Source organism: Paroedura picta, chromosome 2, assembly GCF_049243985.1.
Source record: "Paroedura picta isolate Pp20150507F chromosome 2, Ppicta_v3.0, whole genome shotgun sequence".
Taxonomy (NCBI): Eukaryota; Metazoa; Chordata; class Lepidosauria; order Squamata; family Gekkonidae; genus Paroedura; species Paroedura picta.
The window spans coordinates 68,755,465-68,776,159 of record NC_135370.1 but is presented as its reverse complement, the minus strand read 5'-3'; the positions used below and the strand labels follow the sequence as shown (position 1 = coordinate 68,776,159).

General features: G+C 42.0%; 1 protein-coding gene across 1 annotated transcript in view; it reads right to left on the bottom strand.

The window, feature by feature from the left end:
* CNTNAP5 (contactin associated protein family member 5) overlaps nucleotides 1–20,695 on the bottom strand; it is a 463,918-nt gene that overhangs the window by 130,867 nt on the left and 312,356 nt on the right. Inside the window, exon 12 of the mRNA XM_077320572.1 lies at nucleotides 17,454–17,573. Within this exon, the coding sequence (XP_077176687.1) occupies nucleotides 17,454–17,573 (120 nt within the window). The remainder of the gene's footprint in view (nucleotides 1–17,453; nucleotides 17,574–20,695) is intronic.

Sequence of the window (20,695 nt, the reverse complement as noted above, 5' to 3'; positions counted from 1 at the left end):
TCATGATTGTATATACATTGTTTTTTTCCCCGAGGTTTCTCAGTTCAGTTCTGCCTCTTGTCCCACCATGCCAATCTCGCTTTTTTCCACTGCTCCAAGAAAGACAGCCCATCTGGGACAGTCCATCTGGGATGAAAAAATTACTGATAAAAAGCACTCAGCATGACCCAAGAGGCTGCTAAATTTTTGCCAAACATTTTTTTTTTATTGTAGAATTTTGTAAGGGAGAAATAGAGGATGTTCTGAGTAAGACTAAGAAGTATCAAAGCAGTAATCAAACTTGATCCTGAAAGAGATGGGAGCCTTTACAATTGTGACTATTTTAGATATTAGAAAGAAGCCTCCAAGGGACTGCAGCAAAACAGATAACCAGGTAAGAGACTCTCCTTTACTGGCCACCTGTGAATGTTCACCAGTTACAATTGTTTCCTACCGTTACTTATTATTGCAGCTGCATTAGGTTCATTCCCGGTGAAATCTGAATCCTCATGCAAAAATGTTTTTTTTTAACCTTTTGCCTCACAGACCCAATTAAGTCTTTTGGAGATGGCAAATTTCATACAAGTGGCACATTACAGGCTTAGAATGAAAAACAGTCCTGATGATTGCTAGTCTTTTGCTATAATTGAGGCTTGAACAGATTCAACAGGGCGGGAGGCAGGGAAAAAGCAAATGTACACTAAGTTTTAAAAGTAGTTTGCTAATCCACTAAAGTGCCTTTGACAACTTTCTGCATTTTACCAGTGGGAGTGATGCCTTGCTGAGCCACTTGAAAGATTCTTGCTGAGCTTTCCACTTTATGCTATAGATATTTGCCACCCTGCATATCACTAAAGCTGTTCATGGGAAAAGTACAAAAAACATATATACACCCACAACAAATCACGTGGATAGAATGCTTACTCTGGGTCAAATGGATCTACTGATGGGTACAAATCATCATTCTCTTCCACTCCCAACAGAGATGGTCTTTTTACCACCTCATGTGCTATACACTTAGGAATTGTTGACAAATTCATTTGCTGTAGACCACAGCCTATGGTTTATACAAATGTCTCATAGAAATACAATCTTGCTGTGAAAGCAAGAGAAAAAAGGGACAGGGGGGGGGATGGAAAAACAAAGAGGGTGTTTTAAATGCATTGCCTTCCCCAAAACCCAAATAAAAGGATACTGATAGGCTTCAAAAGGAACAAGAGAAAGTGGGGGGAGGGGGTTTGAGGTTAAATGTTATATATTTGTAAAAGTCTTATGTTTTTATATATTTTTCTTCCAATAATAAATGGTGTTAACTGTAAATTAACTTTCAAAGCACAGATATCAACCTAATAGTGAGTGAACCAGGAGCATTTCGGATTGGAATATCAGCCACTTGTGTAACAGAAAGCCACAATATTAATGTTTTAAATAAATAAAAATCAATATTAATTAAGGGGTGTGTTTATCTAAAAAGTATAATTAAGCAGCCACGTAAATTATGCAGATGAAAAACATTTGCATAATATTCTTGTTCTGCATAATTTATTATGGTTCTGCTAGGCATTGGTCAGGGCAAAGTGCTATCCAGGGCCTTCATAGTCTGCTTCTAGCTACTGAAAAGCTAATTCTTATTTTTATTTATTTAAATATCAATATGTTGATTTAAATATTAATATTGTGGCTTTGAGATTTCATGAGATATTTGGATGGATCCTTCACAGAACAGGATATCAGAGTGGACTTAGGAGATGAGGAGTAATAAAAGCTGTGCTCCGTGGGCAAATGTCATTGAATCCTTGCAAATACCATGCTGCCCCCAACCCACTGCAAACAGGCTTCCAAGCAAAATCCCATAATCATAAGAACTAGAACAAATTGTATACATAAATATATAAGTTGAGGTTTCTGGGAAATAAAATTCTATACCCAATATTGTAGTTTATGCTTATGAAGAATTTCAGTACCCACACAATCCTGACAATAGACCACCAACTGACAGAGCCTCTGTTGCTCTGGAGCATCCCTCTACGATCTGATTAGGAGGATTTCCAGCATTGGTTTGGGGATTGGTTCATGCTCTACTCACTGCACTTTTCAGCTCCTTCCAAAGCAACCTTGATGATGTGATTAGTTCATCATTTTTTCTCTCCTGCTGTTTTACTAAATACACATATTCACACTGGTTGCAATGGGGCATATGAAGCACTGAGCACTGGGAATTTGGTAAATCTACAGCAAACTGTAAACTCCCAGTGTTCAGTACATTTTGTTCTGAACTCCCAAATCCATTAAGAAAATCACACGAGGAGAACTTTGGAAATGTTTCATTATGAAATGACAGTGGGAGCATGGCACCTCAAGGGATTTTTGATTAGGGAGGGCAGGAGAGAAAAATGATCTCTCCATTCTGCAATGCAGTGATTTTTCCCTCCCCTTTTCCAACTTTTCTGTCCCCACCATGCTTGGAGGGGTGGTGTGAGAAACAAGGTCTTTCTCCTTTCTCTCTCTTACAACTTGACAGTGTAGCTACTTTCTCTCTCTGCTATATGGGCCTTCTGGTGTATATATACGAGGCAACATCAAGCAATGACACACTTGTTTCAAATGGTCATTGCATATCCAACACCACAGTTAGAGCTTTCAATATCAGAACTGAGGAAGTCCCTACATTCATCTACAAGCCACTGGGTGATATGCTGGCAAATGAGGGTGAGGGCCCAGCTACATAACGTGGCAGTATAACCCAGCTTAGTTCATCTTAATTTCATCTACGTCTGTGTCGAATGTTTTAAGAGCAGCATGGGTAGGAGGAGAATGGAACACTCTGCCTGCCCAGGCTGCCCCACTTCATTTTGCTACCATACAAATTCTTTCCAAGGCTGAATCGGCACGAAGCTTTTATTGCAATCCCAGATCAATTAAATCCCTCCCGTTTGCACTGAAATCGATTTCCATTTTGATTTTGGTCGATGGAAATTTTCCATCTGCAACCTCCATGCCTCGACCCGCATTGACCCTACCTTTTCATTGGAATATCAGGGAGTGCTTATTTTCTGGGATATCTGACTATAAAGTGCTCTGGAAGCCCAATAGATGAAAGTGTAGATGTCCATGGCTTCGGATTAACCAGCACTCTCCCCCCCCCCCACACTTTTTTACAATGCTGCAAATGTGTTTACAATGGTGACGTAGCATAGTTGTCTCTTGCTGATTGGTCGAGTCGCAGACTCAAAAAGAAAGGGCTATCCTTTGGATCCTTTGCTTGAGATTGTTGAGAGATTGATATCATTCCATTATTCACGGTTTTATGCTACTCTCCGCTCTCTGCTCACGAATCTGAACATACATTTTACAGAGCCTTTTCTTTCTTTTTAAAAACTATTTAAAGGGCTTGAGGCATAATATATTCTTTGTCTAAATGGACACTCAGTTTTCTGGTGACCTCTCCTCCGAGTTCCAGCTCAGTGGTACTTGCAACTCCCCCCCCCTTTGTCTTCAGCCATGCATTTCAAAGGCTCACTCCACTCCGGGGCCCTTACAATGCTATGCAAGGGGGGGAGAGGGGGGGACATTTGAACATTTTTAATGTGTCAATGGTTTATAAAGGACACATTAAAGTTCTGTAAAAGAAACAATTCTTTTTGGGGGGGGCAGCAGTGGAAAGAGATACCATTGCTTATCTTGCCTCCTCAACCTATTACACTTTACAGAATAGCAAACAGTTTGCTGATTCACAAGTCTGCCACTGATGCCTCTAATCTGGCCCCCAGATATATACTTGACTCAATTAGCCTTCACACTGTACATCATTAGCAGTTTAAACTACTGGCTTCAACGGATAGAGAAGCTGTGTTTTGGGGCAAAAAAGAGAGACATCCTATAAAAGAATTTGGTAATCTTAGAATCTACCAGACCTAGCAGTCAGTTTGATCACATTACATTTATTTTGCCTTGACTAGCTTAGCTGTTCCATTTTTCCATTCAGATGACACGATGACTCGGGAAAGAAAGAGTGGCAGGTCAAGTACCATCCAAGTTGATAGGAAAGCAAGGAATAGAGCAGTGGTTCTCAACCTAGGGGTTGAGACCCCTTTGGGAGTCGAACAACCCTTTCACAGGGGTCGTGGCAAGGTGAGCAGTTTGGCCGGGGGCAGCGCTGCCACTGTTGCTGCTCCTCCTGTAGGCAGCCACGCTCAGCTGCCAGCTACTCCAGCAGTACCTCCAGGCGCTCCAGGTGGCAGTGCAGCTCGGTGGGACAGGAAACAGAACTGAACTGAAAAACTCCAAGGGAAAAAAAAAAAACAATTTATATACAATTATGAACTATAGATCTTCACACCATTGGTCAGTTTTGGAATAATTTCTGTGAAAGAACACTTCTGGTGTTCCTCACCACAACATGAGGAACTGTATTAAAGGGTCGCAGTATTAGGAAGGTTGAGAACCAGTGGAATAGAGAAAGGACCGAGCAAAACAGGGCTTGGATGGGGAGCTGAAAAAGTCACCATTTAGGGTGGTTAAGAGTGGGAAGTGTACAGCTGCCATATGAAATATGCAGCACACTAGACAAAATAGCACAGGGAGATAGCTAGAAGTTATGCAATATACACTTTTGATTGCAAGGTATGAGCTTCTCGCATTGTGTCCCATAAGATCATGGACAGTTCACTGACAATTCTGCAAAGGGTTTACATGTGGATAACTATTTCAGAGAATGTGAGAAGATATTTTGTTTTGTTTTTGCAACCCTCTTTTTAGTACCCAATAGTACTAAATTGCCTACCCTTCCTCTCCCTGCAACTGTCACCCTGTAAAGTAGATTAGACTAAGAAGACTCTAAGAACTGTTACTGGCCCAAAATCACCCAGATGGCTGCATGGCGAGGTGGGGAATCAAACCCGGTTCTCTAGATGAGAGGCCATCGCTCTTAAGCACTATACCAAGTTATTCATGGCTTTTGCGTAAAAGTGAGGTTTTTAATCTCTTCAAAAGTCATTGCCTGCTTGGCAAGGCAACCCAAAACCTCAGCAATGGCTGAATACTTCCTTCTGAAACATTAATTGGCTATTCTGGGATCACTGATGCTGTCTTAGTTATGGTGTGTGTGTGGGGGGGGGGGCTTTCTTCTGCTGCATCCCTGTTTAAGAAATGATTGTGAAAAGGGAACAGCCAAATAGGATGTGATTCATAAGATATGTAAACAAATAATGCTTTCTTTTCTCATTTCAACAAACATGGAAGAACGTTATTACTTTTATGTCCTATTTTTTCCTCTCTCCATTGACTTTAATTAATTAGGTCTCCCTGGACTTGCAAGCATGCGGAGAAAATGAGAAAACAGTTCTCTGCATAAGGCTTCTGGTCTCCCTCCTGATACACACCACTTTATTATTTCATTACACTCTTGGATAAGTTTCAAACTCAGCTCAGGTAAAACAGCTGAAGGACAACTAATGTTCCTTGCATTGCATTAACCCGGAAAAGTTAAATGAAGCCAGGAAAAAAGCCAAATGTCCTAAGCAGTTGTTAAAGTGTTTTGTAATGCAAAGGTGACAATGCTTAAATTCCAAGATAATGTTACAGCTTTGTGTCTCAGCAGACTTATTTAATGGTACAATTAAGATTGCAATGCTGGGGCAGTTTCAAAAGAACACAGTCTTTGTGCAACTCTTAACATATCTCCCATTCCCTTCCTACATTTTATGATGCATTGGAGGAAAACAGAAATAGCACAATCCCCATATTTGCCTCCCTAGGTGTTTCCTTCTAAGCTCCTGGAACTTCCCTTTCCTTTCACTGCATTTACTACATGGATGACAAGAATCTCCATCTGACAGTCATCAACTGCTTTGTTGTGCTAACCGGATCAAGAAGGCAGTGCCTTTGGAAAACAGGAGGTGGAAAAATGGAGGTGCAGGGATGCCAGGCTCCAGATGGGAAACAAAGAGAAATGCTGGGTGGCAGGAATTGCTAATAACAATAAATATACAGTAATTCACAGACTTGTCACAGTTTCTTCCTTCAATGAAAATATTTAAATGATAGCAAAATTTGCGTGAAGAACTGAAAATCTTTCAGTCTGTACATTCTTAAGTTCAGTTCAGTTCAAAGGAAATCAAAAACAGTTGTATGTTACAATCAAACATGCAAACATTGGTTGGCAAAGAACTTACAGAGGATCTCTCGATTACTGCCTCTGCCAGCTTTCCTCAGCTTTTACCATTGAGAAACCCCTGAAATATTCTTCAAGCTTTGAGGAACCCTAGAAGTGGGATCTCCAGGTCCCAATTGGAAGCCACTGTTCAAGGATGCCAGCCTCCAGGTGGGACCTGGAGAACCCCCAGAATGAAAGCTCCTATCCCGACTGCAGAAAGCTCCTATGCTGACTACTCCATTTTCCCTGGAGTAAAGAATTGGTTGGGACTGGGACAGGGGCTGTGTAGCATTCCCCTGTACACATGCACATGCATGCACACATACACAGAACACAGAAAACAAAAGCTTCCCAGCCAAATCAGCATTATTTTCCCTGCTGCAATTGTCTGTGATGGTTACCTCCAAAGTATTCCTCCTTTCTCAGATTTCAAATTGCAAACTTCACACAACTTACTCATGAGTAAACATTCCTAGGGCAGAGGCTTTTCCTTATAGCACTGGGTCCCAGAGGGATGACAGGGGGCTATTTCTGGGCCTCCTGCAGCCTACCCTTCAGTTGTCATGCAGAGGCTGCATCAGGAGGTGACTTGCTCCCCCCATGTCCTCCGAGTTGAAAGAGACTAGGGAAAATTACTGGCAGCAAGACATACTCTGAGGCCAGTCCTCTTCCACCCAGCACACTTCTGAAACTGGCAGGAAGACAGCGGTGGACAGCTGAATCCTTATTACCTTTTCCTGGCTGAGAACACCCTCCTGATTGAGGCAAACTACCAGGACAGGCCATTCCTGGCTGAGGGCATGACTTACTGATGAGTAAACATTCCCAAGTAAGCATTCCCAGGGTAGAGGGTTTTCCTGGCTGCCTTGGGTCCCAGAGAACCCGCAGGAGGCCATTTCTGGGGCTCCTGCAATCCTCCCTCCCTGAAGGTATGCAGAGGCTCCTCAAGGAAGCAGCTTTCTTACCCCATGCCCTGAGCTGAAAGATGCCAGGAGATCAGAACAACTTACTGGAAGCAGAGCATGCTCTGAGGCTGCCTCCACCTAGCAAGCATCTGAAGCCAGCAGGAAGTTGAAGATAGAGAGCTAACCCACTTATTAGCTCTTCCTGGCTCAGGGCTCCCTCCTGGTTGGGGCTAAACTACTAAGATGGGTCATTCCTAGCTGAGGGCCATCTCCTATTGTGGGAATATTTCTGGGGGGGGCAATCAGTGAGTTGTCTGCATGCAATTTTAGTTGACTCAACTTCACAGGCAGAGTGCAATTTGAACTGATTGGCCCTCATTGGCAGAGTGGTCTCTCTGTATTAAGTGGCACATACCCAGGGAGGGCCAATCAGGCAGGGATGATTTGTCTGCATGCAATGTGAACTAATTGGCTCTCATTGGCACAGAGTGTTCTATCTCTATTGGTGGCACACCCCCAGGGAGGGCTAATCAGATAGGGAGTAAGCTGTCAAGTTTAGCTTTATTATGTTTAATGATAGTGATCGATTTTTATATGTATATGTGTGTGTGTATATATATCTATATCTATATCTATGTATATATATCTATATGTATATATCTATATCTATCTATCTATACATACATACATACATACATATATATACATATATATACATATATATATATGCATACATACATACATACATACATACATACATACATACATACATACATACATACATATATATATATATATATATATATATATATATATATATATATATATATACACAGAGAGAGAGAGAGACTAATATGTATATGTACATACATACAAGCACACCCGCACATGTGCACACACACACACATATATAATGGGCTGTGATCCTTGCCTGAATGTTACAGTCTGCTGGACTTATGTAGATACTACAGTCTGCTGAGCTCATCAACACACTAAAACCAAGCTATTACGACAGTCCTTTCAGAAGCTAAAAATATTTCTGTAATAATCAGGAGCAATGACGAAAGCTAGGGATGCCAGTCTCCAGGTGGGACTTGGGGATCCCCTGAAATTACAGCTTGTCTCAAGACCACAGATCCCCTGGAGAAAATGGCTGATTGGGAGGATGGACACCAGAGTGCCAGCATTTGTGGCTTTACCCCAGACGCTGCCTGCTGCCACTGCATGCATCCATTCCACCACTGCCTGCTGCCACTGCATGCATCCATTCACCCAACTAGAAAACTTTTGTCAAATGCTGGCTCTGTAAATTTCATATGGGAGGGAGTAGGTGTGTGCAAGGTGTTAAATGCAAACTTTGCAAGTTTCAGGGGACTGGGTACAGGCCAGTTGCCAAACACCAAATTTGTAAGTTTCAGGTGTTGAGGGGAAAGGGGCATACACAAATGTTCAAACATTGGCTGGACGAGTTTCAAGTGTGTGTGTGTGGGGGGGAGGCATGTTTGAGTTGTTCAATGCTGGCTCATTAGTTTCAGGGGAGTGGGTACACACGATAGCAGTAGCCAGCAGGCAGTATTTGCACCAACCATAAACACTGTTCTGCATGTTTTGGTTGAGGAAGATCGAAGGGATTCTCCTGCTTTATTAAACCTTAAATGGGTGGGAGAGGTCCCAGTGTAGGTGTTCCACCAGCCCCAGAAGCGGTATGGAATCCCTAGGTATTCAGAAGTACACTGGCTATGATTGTATAGGTTCTCTTTAGACATCTGAACTAGTAGTCATTTATGGACCATTAAATAATCTGATCTCTTTGAAAGATAACCTCAGACCCTACTACTATCTCCCAATCCCTCATGTTCCCTTTCTTTACTGAGCTGTGCTGCTATAGTGTGCTCCTCAAGGAAAGGGAAAATATGCCCTATGAAGTAATAACAGGTAGCAGCAAGCTGTCCCATTATGACTTTAGGAGCTTGGTTGATGTATGGCTATTTCATGATAGAAGCTCTAAACTACCAGAGGAGATCAGGGCCCTAACAGAACTAAAACAGTTCTGCAGAGCCTGCAAAAGGGAGCTCCTCTACCAGGCATTTGGTTTAAGGTGACCGGATTTTAACACTGGTAAAGCGGGAAACCATTGACGGGGGGGGGGGGGTTCTTGATTAAAAATTTGGTCTATATGGAGCAACAAAAATTTTCATAGAATGCAAAAATAGTATTGTTTTATATATATATATATATATATATATATATATATATATATATATATATATATATATATATATATATATATATATATATATATATATATATATATATATATATATATATATATATATATATATATATATATATATATATATATATATATATATTAATTGCAACATAATTACAATTTTCCAGGTGCCCCCAGATGTCCCTCCAAAAGTGAGACAATCTGGTCACCTTAATTTGGTTGAGGTTGATTGAAGCTAAACAACACCTACTGGCCCCCAGAACCTCCCTCCCTTGAACCCATGTCCCTGAACTTACCAACCATGGGTCTGTTAGATTGTTAACTCTGTTAGAATGTTATCTTCTTTGTTTATTGTTATTATTATTATTACTGTTGCCTTTCATTTGATATAATCACTGAATTTGATGTATTATTCTTGTTTTCATTCCTTGTGAACCGTGCTGAGCCTTAGGGGAGGGCAGTATATGTAGGGGAGGGTGGCTGGTGCTCGTTGATGGAGCGTGGCGGCGGCGGTAGCGAAGCTTCCTCCGGCGGCTGCTGCTGGCTGGCTGGGCCGGGGGGCGATGTGTTGGTGGTGGCGGCAGCGAGCAGCGCTCTTGGAAGTGTGGTAGGTAATGGCGGCAGTCGACTGGCTGCGTGGGAACTCGGAGGGAGGCAGATCGGGAGGTGCTTCACACCTCCCGATTCGTCAGTCTGGCGGCAAGGGACCAATTGCAAGAGGGCCCAATCTGATTGAGCCCTCTGATTGTCAGTCCGGGGGAAGGGGCCAACCGGCACCCTTCCTCATCCTGGACAAGGCCCGCCAACGGAGCCCTTACTGTTTTATTTTATCCGCTCCGCGAGGAGCGATTGAATATATATATATACATATACATACATACATACATATATATACATACATACATATACATATATATATATGTGTGTGTGTGTGTGTGTGTGTACATATGTGTGTGTGTGTTTCTACTTATTTATATATTATTATTATTATTATAATTATTATTATTATTTTATTTATATCCCACCTCCCCCCGAAGGCTCGAGGCAGCTCACATAAAAACCCCTCCCTTAAAATCCATAACAATCACATAAAATTACAGTAAATAACAACCAATTAATCAGCAATAACAGCAATAACAGCAATAGATGGCAATACTAATCATCGAGTCTCTGCCGCCTCGGCTACAGGGAGGTGGAGGGAACTAGCACTCACTCACTACTGCCAGATTTCAGGGTGGGGGGCTGATCCTCCTCACTGTCCAGCCTTACCATAGGCCTGGCGGAAGAGCTCCGTTTTACAGGCCCTGCGGAATGCTGGTAATTATCGCAGGGCCCTCAGTTCTTCTATATGAAATAAATAAATACAGCTGCAGAATGTACTCATACTTCAGGAGAAAACTTTGACTAATATGTATATGTACATACATACAAGCACACCCGCACACTTAGAAGTGGTCATAAAGTTCCAAGGATGGACAGAATCATGAAAGAACTTAAGATTTTCATCTTCATCAGCTAAACCTTGGGTGAACAGATTGCACTCCAGAAGAAATACTTCACTGATTTACAGTGAATTCATGGGGGTGGGGCTTCCTTGTACATTTGCTATCCTCTTGACTTGATTTGTGTTGATCTGGTATTGGGATATAATCACATTGTATAATTTATTTTCATTCTTTGTCTCCCCCACCCCCAACTTCCTTTCTAATGCCAGCATTAAACCAGTGTCTTGTTCAGTGGATCTTTATATATTATTGAAGAGCAAGCTCCCAGTAATGTCTGCTGTTGAATGGATGGTTAGCGAGAGCATGGAAGACCCAACAAGTAAAATCAATTTTAAAAGGTTCCATACTGTTCTTAGGCCTGGAAAATGGTGATGCCAGCAAAAGAATTATTTTGCAATTGGTTTGAGAAGTCATTACACAGGGTACTACTGAAAAAATATATTGTAGTTGCAATCCTTTCCAAACTTGTGGTTAAGGGAACTTAAACATAGAACAAAAACCTCAGCCTATACATGTAATGGCTGGCACTCTAGAGTTGTAGGAGATCAGAACTGCTCCACGGTTCCATTTTGAAATCACCTGTTTTGACACTGACAACATGCAAATTAAACTGGACAAAAATAAGAGGGTTTTTTAAATATATATACCCCCCACCAGTTCTATATCATCTATTTCTCATTTTGTATTCATCTTGTTTGAAATATTCCTACAGAAAATGATTTGCTGCTGGAAACAAAATCATTTCTCTGTGATTTAGAATGTTTGTCACTGAAGAAGATTATTCAGACTGATTAAATTCCAAACAAGTCAAACATATGGTAAATGCTACTGTGGCAGGAGGAAAATTACATGGAGAGTTGGCATAATACATTTGTTTTGAGGTTCGTCCAGGTACCTGTAACTTTCCATAATACAAACTAACTGTGTATCACAACTGCAACTACTTTGATTTGCAATACAACCTTGTTTTAAAATGTTGAGGCCTCCTTAATACCTGAGCCCTATTTTTCTGACATTGCAAACTGTCTTCATGAAGTTTGAAGAACTTTACTCAGGAAGCAATCATACAACTTTCTACTAAGGATGCACGAGCCTTGGTGAGGCTAGGGAAAGCCCCACTTTGGCATTGCTCCTCCCTGTTTTGGGAGTTTCAGAAATTGGGGGGGGGCACAGTCACTTTTGCAGCATTTTGGGGGCCCTGGACCTCCACCCTGCATTCCCCCCTGTCACTCTCTCTGTGATCAGGAAGAACATCCCAATACACTGGCATGCCAGAGTGGTTGGAGTGTGACACTCTTTAGTTTTTTGACAAGACTCTATGGTTTGAGGTTGATTTTTTACCTCAGAGTTTTCCTCAAAGTGAAAGTGTTGCCCACAATGACTCCAATGTTCTGGTTTCACTTCTAGATTATGTCAGCACACAGGACGCTCTTTTGGGTTTGGGTAAGTGCAGGGGGGGGGGGCTCCTGGAAAGCACCTCCCTTCCCCCACTGACAGGGTGGCAACACCAGCTTATCCTAATTTCTGCCGACTAGTGCCATCAACCCACAGAGAGTCAAGAGGAGAAAGTTTTACTTGCTCCTGTTTCCCAGCATAACATGTTATCTTCCTTTGCAATCTTTACATCTTCAACAGCATAAACAATTATTAGAAAATAATTAAAAGACATCCTTGGGCCATTTGGCATCATGGTGTCCAGAAACTGTGCAAGAAGCCATGACCATTTGCTTCAAAGTGCCAAATGGCCCAAGGATGTCTTTTAATTATTTTCTAATAATTGTTTATGCTGTTGAAGATGTAAAGATTGCAAAGGAAGATAATCCAACAAGAAACACATTGAATGACACTTAATATTTGTCATTCCCTAGAATTTATTCCGTATTGTAAGTTATTGCTGATTCACATGACATCTTTCTAGAATCAGCAAGTATTGTTTAGACTGAAATAATGGTGTAAGCAGTTCAAGTTCTTACTTTGATTTTTTTGTTATTTTATATTCTTCATTCTGCCACATCTTCACGCACAACAGACTGGCACCACGTTAAAGGAACAATGGAAAGTTTATCCAGATAAATGCCATGACTTCAGTCTCTAATTTATATGTAGATGAGTTTGGTCTCTCCTTTAAAATTAACTCTGTGTCTCACCAACTGTAGACTGTAGTTGTAGACTGTAGTTATGCTACTCATCTCAGAAGAATACAGTACCCATACAGAAGGTGGTGGAGGAAGAACTGACTACAGCCACAAATAATATACCTCTACAAAGGACCCTGGAGAACTACTTGCAGTCATAGTAGACAACACCGACCATGGCAGAACACAGTATAAGACAGCATCATGTGATGGTATTCCAGCAGTTCATCCTTTTACACATGTGTTCATTTTTCCAAAAAGATATTTGTTCACCCTGTTCACATGTCATACCCATTTAACTGCCATGCTACAATTATCTTGGTGCATCAGGAATTTTATACAGGGCTATATTGTATAGACAAATCCAAATCAATCATGGGATAGGAGCCAAAAATAGAGAGTTAATATTGCTACAGTCCAGTAAACGAATTCTACAGTCCAGTAAATAGAAATATCTCATTGCAAGGTGTGAAAGTAAGAGAGCTCATTTGTGGCTTATAGCCAGCTCTTATTCTCTTTATAGCATTCCCCAAACAGAGTCTCTCTCCTTTTTTCTTCCACTAGTATTGACAGGTGTAGAAAAAGATTTTCACTGTTTCTTCCCCCAACCTTCTTAAAGACAACACCACCAACAACAGGATTTTCAATAACGGGCAACTATCAGGCTAAGTTGAAATTAAGCATTGATCTTGGCATACCAACTTGTAAGTATTATCGATTTCTGGGCTTGGGTTCTAAGGACAACAAAACTGAAATACCTGTAGAGACACGGTAACAGAATGACTTTGGGCATTGTAACCAAACAGTCCAGACACTGAGGGTAAAACATAGTCCCCTGGGGGACATGGAAGGTCCATTTTTTGACATTATCTAATGCAGTATTGAGGCTGAAGAATGCAATACAAGCGACACACTGAAGAAAAACCTATCAGCAGTGTATCTTATGCTACTGAAACAGAGGACACTGTCCATTTAACATTCACCTAAGAGTAATTTCGTACAAAGCTAGCCTGACCTTGACAGATCTCACAAATTATCCAGAGGCCTCCAAAGAATTCCAGGTTTGCTACACAGAGTCAGGCAATAACAAACTAATTCTCAATTTATCTTGCCTTGACAACCCTAGGGGGTTGTCATAAGTGGACTATAACTTTATAGCACAAACAAGCTAGCAAGCAAATAAATAATCATGCAATAGGATAAAAATGCTTGTCAGGGTGATACATTTAGCTAGCTATAAGTGTTTACAGTATTTCAAATGAATTGGAAGTTTTTCAGGGTATCAGTATCCTGTTTAGTTCACATGTTCTTGCCATGATGTCTGCATTGTTGTTAGTTGCAAAATCATGTCCAACCCATTGCAACCCCATGGACAATGATTCTCCAGGCCTTCCTATCCTCTACCATTCCTTGGGGTTTTATATATAAAAAACCTTATTTTTGCTTGACATCTACCTGTGGGACCGCTTGGTTGCTTATGCCCCCCGCAGAGCACTCCGCTCTGGTTGTCCCGGGCCCACGGGATGTTTGCCTGGCCTCGACCCAGGCCAGGGCCTTTTTGGTTCTGGCCCCAACCTGGTGGAATGAGCTCCCAGAAGAGCTAAGGGCCCTGCGGGATCTATCAGCTTTCTGCAGGGCCTGCAAGACAGAGCTATTCCACCAGGCATATGGTTGAGGCCGGGGCAGCTCTCCCACTAATCCATTGGAGGATCCCCTCCAATATTGAGATCTCTAATATCGAGATCATTGTTAGATCTATTGCACTGGTGCCACCCCTTTTCTGAATATTATTCTCCCCACCAGGCTGAACTTGGGGGAAGTTGGGTAAATATGATTAGAATTGTGACCACTGCCACTTATGTTATATGTGAAATTGACGTAAATGGGTTTTTTTTATGGGGATTTTATTGTGTTTTAACTGTTTATGTTGTAAACCGCCCTGAGACCTATTTGGAGAAGGGCGGTCTACAACTAAATAACAACAGAAACAACAACAACAACAACAACATGTTATATCTTTGCTTGACCGGAGTTTGGGTCCTCAATTTTTCTGGTGCCTACGGAGTGATTTTTTTAACCTAGAGGGGATGTGCAGTAAATTTCAGCATGGGCTCATTTGCCTTGTTTTGCTTATTTCTTCAATAAAGAGAATTATTCTCACCAAAGAATCAGCTTATTGAGAATTTGAAGGGCCATTGAAAAGGGACACATACGGGTTTTAGACCATCCATCACAAACACAGTACCTGCATCCAGGGATCACCACAATGCATTTTCTCCCCAACTTTTTTTTTTTTTTTTTGCAGAAGACTGTTATCAGAATGAAAGATTCCTTCCATATTTTAATCACTACCCTCTGTCTCCATCTTCTTGATCAAGCCACATAAACATTGAGTTCACATTTCTTGACTAAATATGCAGGGGATGACTAGGCAATAACATGGGAGGCACATTCATAATGGTCTGGCTCAGTGCTTATAAAGGTAAAGATATCCCCTGTGCAAGCACCGAGTCATGTCTGACCCTTGGGGTGACGCCCTCTAGCGTTTTCATGGCAGACTCAATACGGGGTGGTTTGCCAGTGCCTTCCCCAGTCATTACCGTTTACCCCCCAGCAAGCTGGGTACTCATTTTACCGACCTCGGAAGGATGGAAGGCTGAGTCAACCTTGAGCCGGCTGCTGGGATTGAACTCCCAGCCTCATGGGCAAAGCTTTCAGACGGCTGCCTTACCACTCTGCGCCACAAGAGGCTCTTATTCAGTGCTTATACATTCAGTTATATGTATGCCCCACAGGAAATGGCAAGGGGAAATTGTTATACCCACTTGAGGGTACTGGACATCCCAGGGGCTGGACTGAGCTTCAATTATTTTGCACATACCCACATTTTTTTCCCAACTGACATCCCTGATTTTATTTTAATATATGCTTGAGCCTAATCAATTTCAGTGGTACTTCACATGTCTTATTCCCTCCCCCCCCCCCCTTTTGGTTACATCTAAATTCTATGTTAAGGATTGTAGTGGGATGGGCAGAAGTGGGGGAGGGGGATGCTCACTGCTTCATTGCTCTCAATAAGCAGTTTTCCCTTTTGATCATAAAAAGAATAACCCAGTCAATCATTGTGAAGAATAGATGTAGAAGGACCTTGAAGTTACATAGGCATAGAAGGTTAATACGCTGATATTGTAAAGATTAAACCTTCGTTTAACAGGTATGTCATTTTAAATATTTCCTACATCTTTAAAAAAAACATTCTTAATAATTAACTGCTGAATGTTTAATTCATGTACAGTGACTGCCCAATTAACTCAAAATGTAAATTTAATTTAAGGCAAAAGAGGAAGGGAATGCTGTCATGGTCGGCTTTTCAGCCTGCCCTTGCAGTCTGAGAATAGGGACATCATGTTTTCAAGACTAATCAGTCATAGTCATAACTACACAGGGCTGACGACAACCAGGCCCAGGCATCGATACTGATGTTATGCATTACTGCATTCTAATAAAATTTTATATTTGACAATTAGAGGTGGGAGCAATCCGATATTGTCCAAAATGTATCACAGGACACAGAATGGATTTCCTTAACAAGATCAAATGTGTAGTAGTGCCTTATGTAACTCATGGATAAAATTATTTGCCTTTATATAATATCTAAGCTGGTGCTGTTTTTGAAACTGGCAGAAGCATAAGCAGCCACCCTGTCCCCCTCTTCCAACTGAAGTATAGAAGGAGAACATGTTCTTGTCTGCAATGTGAACACACACACACACAAATTGCTATATAGTTTAGGCCATGGATTTCATAATAATACATGGCTAAGAATCAACTGAGACGATGGTTGACACAGCGGAGGGCGGGCTGGGAGCGGACACGACCGTCCCAGCGGCCCGTGCAGGGTGCGTGCTGTGCTTACATGGCATGCACAGCATAAAAAGAGGCAGACAAGACCCAAGACCCATGGCGCCTATAAAGGTACCAACCACTTGTCTCCCGGCCTCTTTGCCCAACACACCATGGAGCAGCTTCCCTCCCTCCTACCCTATGTTAGGTGTAAAAAGCCTTGAGACTGTGTCTGAGGTGGATGTTTCATGGTTAATATGTCATCACAGCTGTACGTTTGTGTGAGATGGAGCCTGTTGGCAGGGAGTCCAGTGTGTGATTGGACTCCCTCAAGTTTGGGGCATGTAAATGAGTGTGGCTGACTCGGCTGGGAGTCCAGGAGCTCATTGCCAGGTGCCCTGGGGGCAGCCCAATGAGGTGGGCATCTGTTGGCTCCTCAACATAGGCGGACTTCAGTAGCCAAGTAGGATCTGCTCTCCCAGCTGGGAATGGTATGAGTCCTTAGGGCGGGTTTTGGTGCAGTCCACTGACTGCTAGGTCAGGCTCCCTCTCCTATGCTGTGCCAATCGTCCCATGGGGCCTTGTTTATAACCAACAACTGTGTGTGGGGTCTTATTCCAGCCCTAAATGCCCTCCTGCAAATCAATAAAAAATTATTACCCAGTAGTAAATTAATATTCTATGACAGCATATTCCTACCTGTTATATTGCAGTAGACCAGAAGTGGTCCAAGTGAACCACTTGCATCAGAGTCAATGTGGAAGAAACCAGACGTCTTTCCTTGGTGCCTGTAGGCTTCACATGATCTCTCATAAATAGCTGAAAGAAAGATAAACAGGCATTTGCAGTTAAGAATACAAACAGTTGATGTTTGGGAATTAAGCAACATGTGACAGGTGGCACCATGTGAAAGGTGGCATCAATGTGAAGAACTAGTACATAATCAGAAATCCAAAATGACCTTAGCACACACTTGCTGCCAACACATTACTACATGTTAACTAAATAGAGTATACTAAAATCAGAGTCTAGTAGCACCTTTAAGACCAACAAAAAAAGATTTATTCAAGGCGTGAACTTTCGAGTGCAAGCACTTTTCCTCAGACTATGAACTGACCATCATGGCAGTGGGAATATATAAGCAAAAGTTAATCCTGTTACATTAGTAAACTGTGTCACAGCATCCAAATACAGCCATATGATAATTCTTTGCTAAACCAGCCAATCAGACCCCTCGAATTCAGTTGTAGTTCACAAATACATATGAGAAATAAAAACTGTCAATGCCAGTGATCAAGGGCTTCTACCCCACCATTTGCTGCTGGCCCCATCTGTCTCCATACAAGTGTGAAACATTTAATTGGGATGCAAGCTCCTCTCCAGACCTCAAGCCCACAATTTCAGGCTGTATGTCTCTTTCCTAATATTTCCTCCCTTTCCATTTTATCTTTTGGTGTGTGTTTATGTGTCTGTGTCATTACTTAAGGAATTAGTTCTCAGGTGCTTAGTGTACGTTTTTAGCATTTTTATTTTCTTTTGCAGAAAATAAAGCTACCCTACATACTCGCATATAAGTCTAGTTTTTCAGCACCTTTTTCACACTGATAAAGCCCTCCTCGGCTTATACGTGGGTATATATAGTATAGAAATAAAAGCTTGCCCCAGCCAGCCAATCATTGTATTGCCTTTTGCAAATCTGTACTGCAAGCTGAGCTTGCTCTGGCAGCTTGTTGGACATCAACAGTTTGACTGATGGACTATGATATTTTTTTTCCCCTTCTGCCTTCACTTCTTCCTCTTCTTAATCATTTCCAAACTATTCTTTTGATTTCTGTGGGTGGAGTGGGGGGGACTTGGGGGAGGGGGCTTTGGGATTTACTGTTTCTTTCTCCTAGCATTTGCATTTTCTTCTTGGGGGCTGTGTTTCTTTTAAAAGTTGATTTTTAGAGTTCTTTATTTCAGTGTTCAGTTTTACAGTTCTTTATTTTAGTGTTTTGTTCTGGGCGGTAGTTAGAGTTGTCCATTCTCCCAGTTTGGTAGCTCTTGCACTTGGTGTAGTAGGTTGCCAACTTCTGCTCTGGTTTGATGGCCTGGGGGGCACTGCTTGGTTCTCCTGCCAGAGCTGTTCTCACAGAGCAGTTCTGTCAGAGCTCTCTCAGGGTATCTGGCATCAAGAGAGGAAGGGAAGGCAATTGTAAGCCACTTTGAGACTCCTTTGGTTAGTGAAAAGCACGGTACAAAACCCAGCAGCTATTCATCCTCTTGACTTTTCTGTATTTGTTGAGGGGGAGGCTGGATAGAAGAGCGTGTGATGATGGAGCATTTCCTACCTTCGTCTTATATGCGAGTCAATAAGTTTGCCCAGATTTTGTGGTAAAATTGGGTGCCTCAGCTTATATGTGGGTCGGCTTATATGCGAGTATATAGGGTATTTGTTTGTGTTTACAATCATTGTCTTACTCTCTTTCTCCCTAATTGTATTGTGTGGTGCCCGTGCCAAGATCCACTCTGGTAGACAAAGACCAGAGTGCTGCATTGTTGTTTCTGGAACAATTTACCCCACTTTAGAACCATTTTGGTAATGCCCCCACCTTTTAATTAAGTGCAGAAAGGATACTCCTCTGCACACAATCAAATTGATCACAATATTCCTCCCTCCATAAGAGGCAGAAATATTTGGGGATTTTTTTTTTTTTTTTGCAAGAATACAAGCAAAACTATGATTTGCCCTTGGAACTTAAACAATTGCCTTATTTGTGCTAATGATAGTATAAAGTTATATAATCAGGCATCATCACTGGCTGTTCTAAGGTTAATTCTACATTTTATTCTGTATACAATTAGTCTAATATAAATAGAATGCTAAGCAGAAATACTGTGCTAACTTTCCAAATGTGTGTGTGCTAGCGGGGCAAATGTTTGTGTGCATGCTGTTGGGGCAAATTAGCATGAATTATATACATGTTAAGTATGTGTAAAATAAGTATGTAAATCTGCAATGCATGTGCATGGATGATTTGATTGGCACCATGGCATTTGTCCTAAGTAAGATGCAACACTCAGATTTGGCAATAAATGTGGCCACAGCTTTATTTCTACCCTCCCGCCGGAGGGTTGGCCTGGCACGTGGGAAGGAAGTCTGAACCCCACAGCCATCTGGCTTCTCCACCCCCATGTCCTTTGGTGCCCCGCAACCCACATCATTCCCAGCTGGGAGAACGGGTCCCTTGCCAACTGGATTCCCCTTATCTGGAAAGTGACCTGAATGGAGGCTAATGGGTACACACCTCATTTGGCTGACCCGGAGCCTGGCTGTGAGCCCCTGGCCTTCCAGCCGAGTAGGCCGCACTCATCCTCAGCTGGCCTCTATTGAAACCCCCAACCTCAGGGAGCCTAGTGCACAAACTGGACTCTCTGCCAACAGGGTTCTACCCATGACTTATACCACAGCTGTGACAAATACAAATAAGAACATGTCTGAACTAATGCAAATCGTAACAAATTCAATGCAGGGTGGGTGGAAGAGAAGCGGTCTAGGTGATGCTGGCGGAAAGCCAGGGTTTTGCCCACATGGCACCTTAAATAGGTGCCCACAAGCCCACCTCCCACACACCAAGCCTGACATGCTCACAATGGGCCACAGGCCACTGCATCTTCCTGTGATGCCCTCCATGGTGTCAATCGGTGGCCCCATTCATTTGAGGCCATTCCTTGTTGTGGATCATGCAGAATGCAATCTTTCATCCACCAAAACTGTGCAATGAACTGTGTGTTAGCAATACAGTTCTTAATATGAAACACACACACACAGAAACACATACACACCAGGGATCATGTATAAATTCCATTAATTTTGTTTGTGGCTTCAAACATTTTTGTTGATTCCCCATGCCCATCAAAACCATACCATTAATGCAATAGCTATTTGATATAGGGTTGTG